At 48.0% G+C, this 8,899-nt stretch overlaps 1 protein-coding gene and 1 long non-coding RNA gene across 2 annotated transcripts; one reads left to right on the top strand and one right to left on the bottom strand.

Moving 5' to 3' along the window:
* Positions 1–807: 807 nt before the first annotated feature.
* Positions 808–1,998, bottom strand: LOC146268372 (uncharacterized). Its single transcript, XR_014724667.1, has 3 exons — positions 1,783–1,998; positions 1,596–1,668; positions 808–1,227 (listed from the first exon to the last, which is right to left on the bottom strand). It is a non-coding gene; the product is annotated as an uncharacterized LOC146268372 (long non-coding RNA).
* On the top strand, positions 1,353–8,293 carry cdc42ep3 (CDC42 effector protein (Rho GTPase binding) 3). The gene is made up of 2 exons (XM_084667170.1): positions 1,353–1,675; positions 6,394–8,293. The coding sequence occupies exon 2, from the start codon at positions 6,588–6,590 to the stop codon at positions 7,764–7,766; it is 1,179 nt and encodes a 392-aa protein (XP_084523296.1). The 5' UTR covers positions 1,353–1,675; positions 6,394–6,587; the 3' UTR covers positions 7,767–8,293.
* The last annotated feature ends 606 nt before the right edge of the window (positions 8,294–8,899 follow it).

Below are 8,899 nucleotides of genomic sequence, written 5' to 3'. Positions count from 1 at the left end.
CAGTACTGCAGTGTTCTGCAGTAATTAACTAATTCAGCCATAAAGCCCATGTTAACTGTCAGGACCTGCCTGGTTGTCGGTCTACCAAAGCTGGACCAGGTCGTCAACCGGAATCCAGTCTCCATGACGGCCAACAGCGAGTTTCCCGGTCCCATCCAACGTCTCTAAAGCCGAACAATGGATTTTGGTGTTTCAAAACCCATTGACACTGTATGACTATGTTTAGCTTGTGTTCTGCTGCGTCTCTGGAGGAGGGGATCCCTCCCTGAATTGCTCCTCCCAAGATTTCTTCAATTTTTTCGCCTGTTTGGAGTTTTTCCTTGTCTTCCTTGAGGGTTTAGGTTGGTTGAGGGGCAGTTCTATGGGTGTATGTGAAGCCCTCTGTGACATGCTTGCATGTAAAAAGGGCTATACAAATGCATTTGATTTGAATTGATTTGATTTAACCACAAAACACATGTGGGAGGAATATACACTATTTTCAGGAGCAGTAAGTGAAGAGCGTTCAGATAATAGTGAAGGAAAACAGCGTGAGAATGTTCAACATTTTACAGGGGAGTTACGAGGGGGGGGAGAAGTGTGAACGTGTGAACGACAAAGGTAAGGAGAGAAGGAGAGAGAGAGACAGCGTGAGCATTAGAATGAGCCACAGACAGCCCCCTGACTCGAGCCAGTAAAGTATTTGCTTTTTAACCTTCAGATTTACATGACAGCTTTTGTCAGATGAAGGTGAGCAAGTGTGTGAGGGTGCGAGAGAGAGAGAGAGAGAGAGAGAGAGACAGAGAGAGAGAGAGAGAGAGAGAGAGAGAGAGAGAGAGAGAGAGAGAGAGAGAGAGAGAGAGAGAGAGAGGTAGAGAGAGAAAGAAAGAAAGAGCACGAGAAGGTGGGAAGGGGATTCAGAGCACAAACAGCCCTGTTTTGGAGGGGCGGGATTTCTGACAGAGCGGCAGCATACCGTCTTTACCTCACCACAGCACAGGACTGTTGAATAGCTGTTGAGACAAGCACCAGAACCAGACAGCGTCCTCCTGACTGGCCTCCATCCCAGCCGACAGCTGCCCACCCAGGGGAAAGAGAAGTGGCCCACCAGGGAGAGGACCTGGGACCAGGAAGAATCCCCAGCAGGGTTCAACCAACAGATCTGTGGGTAGGGAGGAGACAGATAGGCACAGGTGCTGCAGAATAAGAGAGAGAGTGAGGAAAGAGGAAGAGAGAGGAAGAGACAGACTGTAAAGAGAGAGCAGAGTAAGAGAGCGTGAGAGAGAGAGAGAGAGAGAGAGAGAGAGAGAGAGAGAGAGAGAGAGAGAGAGAGAGAGAGAGAGAGAGAGAGAGAGAGAGAGAGACAGGGGGGGGGCAGAGAGAAAAAGAGAGAGAGTTTAAGGGTAGGAGGAGACTGCTCTGGAGAGGACTAGAGATCGTCTGAGTGGAATTCCTAAACAGCTGTCCGGTATAAGTCCCCAGAACAGAGCTACCAGACAGACGTGCACAGACGCACACACACACACTTACACACAGAAACGTGTACAGAAGGCAAATCAGCGTCAGACAGGCAAAAAAGGAAAACACTACATATCACAGTCACCATCTCCACATACTCTAGGACTGCTAAGCTCACAGCTCTGTTGTACAACTTCTACTGCCTGGAGCCCGGAGATCATCTCTGCTGCACTACAAGGTGAGAGAGAATAGGAATGGGATTGCAGAACGGTTATGTTCCCTGCCGTGATAACGAGCATTACCTCAGTATTTGCTGCTAGAATTTAAGTAGATGGTCTGGTTTACCTTCATTGATGAGCTGCTTGTCTTTGTATGAGTTAGTTGGCTAGATGCAATGCTTGCTGGGTTAGCTGTCCTGTTACATGTATAAATAGTGTTAAGATGTGCCCGTTAACAACTCTGGTGAGAAATACGTGCTAAACAATATATACCGGTTGCTAAATGTATTCAACATGTTGGCTCAGCGAAGGTTTTGGCATAACATGACAAGCGGCCGGCGTCTCGGAGCAACCGGACACCTCCACCACTTTGGTGGAGGGGCATTTTTAGTCCGGCTTCCCGTTGGCTGCGAGGTCTCCCGAGCCTGCTCTGTGTTCACCTCACCAGTGAGCAGCGTTGGTGCTCTTCCCATCACCCAGGTGTTGACATTTCCTTCATGTCTCATATGCTTTCATATGGTTTCCTTCCCTCCTGTCGTCCCCCCCTCCCCCCCCCCCCCCCACGCCTCTCTGCCAAGGACGACTGAGAGACAGTTGGAGAGCAGTGCTCAGGCTAGTGGGTGGCGTATGGTGACTGGGTGCGAGGGGTGGGGTGGCACAGCAGAGGGAAAGTCAAGGAGAACACACACTCCGCCCTGCCATTCCCTGAGGTTCCAGCCCACCACTAGGCCCCAGGAGGAAGAACTTTGCCTATAATTGAGGTTTCTTTATGTAACAAAACAGCTTGGACCATTCTGTAAGGCTACCATTACTCTCTGTGGTATGTGCTCCATCTTTTTATAACAAGCCCAAAAGAGAGGGTCGTTGGTCTATTCATGGACATGCCAGAGAGGGGTTATGGGTTACAGGTTGAAAATGCATTATGTATGAAATGCTTCAGTTATGAGAGTTCAGTTTATTGTCATGCCTTCCTGTATTAATGATTTATGATCCATCATGATATTGTATGGATGGAACTGTCACTCAGTTTAGGTAGAGTCAATACTATGGAATGCTGTGAGGCCAAAATTATTTTAAAGGCTGCATAGTTAGGTGGATAGTAACAGTTTATTTTGGTCCTGATTGTAGCAGTTGCTTTGCTCGAACCAACGTCTTCGTCCTTTAGCCATCCTTGCCCATTGTGTCTTTCTGTGTATCGTGAGACCTAACTACACGGTGTCATCATTGCACTCATTTGGACCATGACACCGTTACACTTGTTCTAAGAATAAGCTGACCTAGATAGGCCGCACGTGACTCTTGATCAGTGGAGGACTCTCCAAAACAGACCATTAAGATGAGATGAGCAATGATTCTTTAATCACCAGACTCCCACCCCCTCCTCATAACCTCCGTGATCATGACCCACAAGTCTCAGCACCATCCTTGCTCTAAGAGTCTGAAGCAACTCCGGATCTCATCTCACAACACACGCGCGCACATACACAGCTGACCCAGTGACTTTATCCAGCACTCTGACTGATTGGATGGTCGCTCAGCAAGCACTTGTGAGGTCGGCGCCACTGCATCCCTTCTTCCCTGGAGGTGTAAATGAAATCCACGTCCGCATTCTACAGAGGCGTCATGGGCTGGGCCTGGCCGGGGCACGGAGCACGTGCCAATTCCATTCTCCCCCTGCTCTTTTTAGGACGCATTCCAAATCACAAGTGTAAATCTGGCCTTTGGTGTCCGAGACAGACCAGCAAACACCTGCTCCACTTCTAACACCTTCACCAAGATGAAGTAGGAGTCAGCCGGCCTGAGGCATTCCCCCCAGATGCTTCTGTAATTAGGTTTCTTTTTGTATTGTACTGCTGGAAATCAGCAAAGAATAGATCAGATTAGTTCATTTAGCAGGTAGTTTGACTGGTGTGACTGGCCAATGAACTGACAGAACCACGGTGTCATCATCAGTTGCCTCACAAAGAGGATGGAAGGGTAGGGAACGGTCAGATGAGTAGCATTCAGCGTCCTGTTTTTTTACTGATGGCCTCTGACATTCCGATCATGTTTGCCACATGAAGCCAAACGAGAACACAAGGATGGTGGACAGAAAGGTCAGCCTTTCCCTACACCAGCTGACATCTCATGAGTCCCAACCTGTTGACCTTGGGTGGGATGCCCCGCAGATGTCGCTGTGGGAGGTGTTTGAGGAAGTGGGGGAGCTGAGCTTGGATGAAGAATTCCAAAAGGTTTCATCTATAGTATCGATTTCAAAACATTGTTATCCTCTATAGTAACACATGAGCTGTGCATTTTGGAAGGCCCCATGAGGATAGCAGGTCGTTATTGGTTTCTCCTGGACACTGTAGGTTGCCTTTTTCATGTTAGAGATGGCGGGATCAATCAATAGATATGTCTGACTGTTGCTGTCTGTTCCAGTGACCTTGTGTAGTTTGGGTTTTAGGCAGATTGAATGACATGACTGGAGTCTGCACATCAAAAGCACATGAACACTCATGGGAGGCTGGCTCGGGAGGCTTGGCTGTTGTCTGGCTCTGTTACTTGCTCTTGGGGCCCAATTCACAGCTGCAGTGTGCTTCAACTGCCAAGGTCAAATGGAAGCAAGGAAAGAGGAAGAAACAATGAGACAAAAAGTGAAAGTGGTCCAATCCTGTAAGCCAGTGGATCCCTTCTCTTTTGTTACCTTGGCCAGCACTGCAGCAGCCTCCCTCGTCTCTCTCTCTCTCTCTCTCTCTCTCTCTCTCTCTCTCTCTCTCTCTCTCTCTCTCTCTCTCTCTCTCTCTCTCTCTCTCTGGCTTTCTCTCGCTGTCTCTCGCTCTCTCTCGCTCTCTCTCGCTCTCTCTCGCCCTCTCTCGCTCTTCTGCATGCGCTTAGAAACAGCAGTAACAAAACAAACAAATTCCCTCTCTCGCACGCATGGCACACGCTCAAACTGCTATCTCTCACGAGCCTAGTAAAGCACCTCATCCAAACACTAACACTCACTCCGACACTCAAACACACACAGCCCCTTGGAGAGCCATGCTGCTGTTCAACACAATCACACATTCTCCATCCTTCCATCATGCGGGTCATGGGTATATTTAGCAGCAAAGGACTTAGTATTGACAAGTTTATTAGTACTACAGTACACTGCCCCCATTTTCTCAACTTCTCGATAACGTCCAGGACAATTTGAGTGTAAAAACCCATTCTCAACGATTTATACATCCATCCCTTAATAAGGAAATGTACCATAGGCAGGTCCTGGACATGCCTGTGGTACAGTACACGCAGCACAGCCTGTGTAAAATCCCTTCTTCTCTCTCTGAACCATTCAAAAACCCAAACAACAAAACTCTGACTTTATGACTTGTGGAGAAGATTATGCTCTCTCTGTTTTCAGAGTCACCATGACATCCGGTCTGTAATCCAGACCAATATGCACTCAAGTGTCTATGGCACGCCCTGCTAAAAGTGTCCGGCAGATAAATGTGCCACATTTCGTAGGGCTCTGATAAGGAGTGTGTCGGCTGTGGTTGGGCTCTGCTGCTGCTGGAATGTGGATGTTTCCTTAGTCCGAGTTCTTTTGGGTGGACTTGGCCGCCCAGGCGCTTTTGTGCAGCGGTGCACTCTGTGAGAGAAGGTCACTACTGACAGACCTCTTACACGTAAATAAGTCTATAAATGGGCAAGCACTCTCCCTTCTCTCCATTGCTTCATCTTCTCCCTGCCCCCAACACTCATCCTCGACTCCCCTCCTCCGTTGAGCCTTTCTCACTTTCTCCAAGGCTGATAAATTCTGTCAAGCACCCTTTCCAAATTCATCCTAATTAATCTTTCTATTAGTATGGTAAAAAAAAAAACTAACTAACACATACACAAAAGAACATTGGTCACAAAATATTTTGGAAATACATTTTGTTGGAACTCAAGCATTTCTGGTGGGCACTGTATACAATTCCATATCCAAGCAGCCTCTTTATCCTTGTATTTTCAAAATCCACCCCAGTAATCTGTGTGTCAGCCCTCCATGAAGCACCCCAACCCCTACTCTGTAATGTTCCCCCACTCTCCTTCACCCTCTGTGTTTGTGCGTGTCTTTGCAGTAGCCCTCTCCTCTATCGCTTGCCTCGCTCTGATCCCACTAAAGCTCTCTTGCCTCTCTTCACCCAATCTGCCGTCCAGCTGTTCTACATTAGCACGTGTGGAGTGGAGGGGAGCCAGGGGGTGGAGGGAGAGAGAGTCTGATCAGCGGAGCTGAAGCCAGTGCAGGAGCTGGCCCTTCAAGCCAAGCTCCAGCAGCAAGACGCGCCTGTCCCCTCAGCTGGCTCTCTCTTTACTCTCTCCAGATGCAGGGAGATGATTAATATGAGGGGGATGATGAAGATGAGGGGGGATGAGGACACTCCAGGGGGTTGGAAGGTTTATTTTTGCAGCATTGTGTCAGTAACTTAATATCTTGATCTGGCAGAACAGGGAATGAGAGCATAGATCTCCAGAGGCAGATCAGTGTGAAAGAAAGAGAGGGAGATGTTGGAAAATCTGTTGATACTGACTTCTAGTTTGTCACATAAATATCGGGTGGAATGTAAACTGCTACATTTGCGTGAGCATCTTTGCATGCAACATGCCACAGAAGCACAGTGCGCTCTAGATACTAGACGTGTATGTGGTAAACAGTGTACTTTATTTACAGTGTGTTTGAATGGAAAAAAGAATCTAACTTCTGGCTTTCTTTACTTTCTTTCCTCAGAAAAGAAACCCCCTGTTGACCCCCTACAATCACACTGAGGCAGTCATTGGAAAACACATAGCTTTCCTATCATTGAGAATGTGACTCTAGCATCTTTGGCGATCTTCTGAGTGGCAAAACCTCCCGACTCCTTGTTTTGGAATACCTTCAGCTATTTCTCAAGCGTCACTGAGTTGAGTTGAATAGCAAGAACAATGCCAGCCAAAGCACCCATCTACCTGAAACCCATCAACAGCAAGAAGGGCAGGAAATGTCGCCTGAGGGACATCCTCTCCCCAGACATGATCAGTCCTCCACTGGGGGACTTCCGCCACACCATCCACATCGGCCGGGGCGGGGAGAGGGATGCCTTTGGGGACATGTCCTTCCTTCAGGGGAAGTTTGAGCTTCTCCCTGGCAAAGGCGAGATGGCCCGTCCTCAGTACAGCCCCCATTGTGAATTCCTGCGAGCCAACAGTGCGTCCGACGCCTCGTTCGCAGAGACCCCCTCGCCCGTTCTGAAGAACGCCATCTCCCTCCCGTCCATCGGGGGCTGCCAGGCTCTCACCCTGCCCCTCCTATCCACCACCATGTTCTCCCTTCCTGCTGAGCCCCTGGAGGGCATGATAGGGCCTACGACTCCCATGAGGGACACAGACAGCCCTGGGGAACTGGAGATTCTGCAGATGGACGCCCTGCTGCGCTCCATGGAGGCCTTCAGCAGTGACCACGCCCCCAAAACAACCGGCAACCAATTGAGACCTGATGTCCTGCTTGATTTACTGGAGAAACCCAAGAAGCCATCAATGAAAACAACTCAAAAAAGCAATACAATTTACAATGTGGAAAACGAGATTAAAAAGCCACCCTCCCGTTACATACACAACAGTGGAATGTGCAAAGACAACAACAGCTTCAATGATTACAGCAGAGGCAATGGTGTCTACAATGGGAATGGGAACTTTGGTGAAAACACCAACATCCAAAACATCCGCAACGGAAACGTTATTGGCAAAGATAGCCCTAAAATGACCTATATTGCCAATGGAGACTTCAATGGTCCTGGGCAAAACAATGACATCTCCAATGGTAATGGAGAGTTCAACGGGAATGGCAACTGCAATGGCTATGGGAGCTACAACAGTGACATTACTCTGTGCCGTGAGAAAGGTATGTCTGACTGCAACGGAGACTGGGTGGACAGGGACAGTGGGGTGGAAGAGGGCCGCATCTGCGACTTGGACTTCGAGTTCCCCAAGGAAAAGAGTGCGTCACAGGAGTCCCTCTCCCAGATCACAGGGTCTCTGCTGTCTCTTGAACTGGATCTGGGGCCGTCCATCCTGGACGATGTGCTCAACATCATGGACAATCCCAAGGCCAAGAGCAGGCCATGATCAGTGCCGTGTACAGACGCGTAGGAGAAAGGGATATATATGAACTTGTCATGAGAGAAAGAATGGACACGTTGCCTGCATACCGTTGGGATGAAAATGAGCTAAATAGGCAGAGTTCCTTATGTTAATACTTTGAACGCGAGAAACAATTATTGCTTCTATGGAGTGTTGATGCTTTACCTTGTTTTTCCTTTGTGTTGGCAGGCATGAGTGATGCATGTGCTATTGAGTCAGTGCTAAAACACACCCATTGTGCCTTTGATTACGCAATTAAATTAAGAGGCTAGTATTATGTTCTTAACTTGACCTGAAAAGGGTACTTTTAGAGTGTGTTCTGTGGTTGCTCTTGCTTTGATACACAACCAGTTTTCCCTGTAATGTTAATACATTTTGTGTGACTTGAAATGTGTTTAGCAAAAGCACGGTTTTGTTCCTCACATTATTATATTGTCACATACTATTTTAAACCGATAAAAAATCCTATGCATATATTTGTGTTTTGTGGCACGAATAAATACATTTGTCTTATTTTGTCCCATTATTCCTTTTCAAAGGTAGGAAAAGCAGAACACTCCAGAAAGACTCCAGAAAACGTAATGAAAAGTACCTTTAAGCGAGAGAGGATGTATGGGGATGTGTCTGCAGATAGGTGAAGCAGAAAGACCATGAGGTAGACAAGCACAGAGAAGAGAAGGGGTCAAGATAGATTGAAAGATAAGCAAAGGACAGAACGGCTTTCTTTCTTGCCTCAGGCATTCTTTACATTCTCCCACTCTGCCCTACACTGGAAGAGCTGGTGGGATAGCAGTCCTTATTTCGCCCATGCAGGCGCCTGGCCCGTTTGTTTGCGTGTGGACAGGACAAGCAGAGGAGGGGGTCTTTAAAATTCCCAGCATTCCAGTAACAGAGAACAAGCGTCCAATACCGGACATAAATCAGCTGTTTCGAGTGGAGGGGGAGGGGCTTGTTCTCAGAGTCACTCATCTATCAACCCTGGATGTATGTGGAGGGGGCTGTAAAAGGCAAACTAAAAACTTACAAGGAGATGGATGGGCCCTCTCTTCTGTCTTGCCGCGATAAAAAGGTGTTGACCCAGCAGTGTTGATGCAACAGGCTGAAAGGGCAAAACAGCT

Source organism: Hypomesus nipponensis, chromosome 11 (assembly GCF_054491055.1).
Source record: "Hypomesus nipponensis isolate SF chromosome 11, ASM5449105v1, whole genome shotgun sequence".
Classification (NCBI taxonomy): domain Eukaryota; kingdom Metazoa; phylum Chordata; class Actinopteri; order Osmeriformes; family Osmeridae; genus Hypomesus; species Hypomesus nipponensis.
This window is presented reverse-complemented; position numbering and strand designations above follow the sequence as displayed.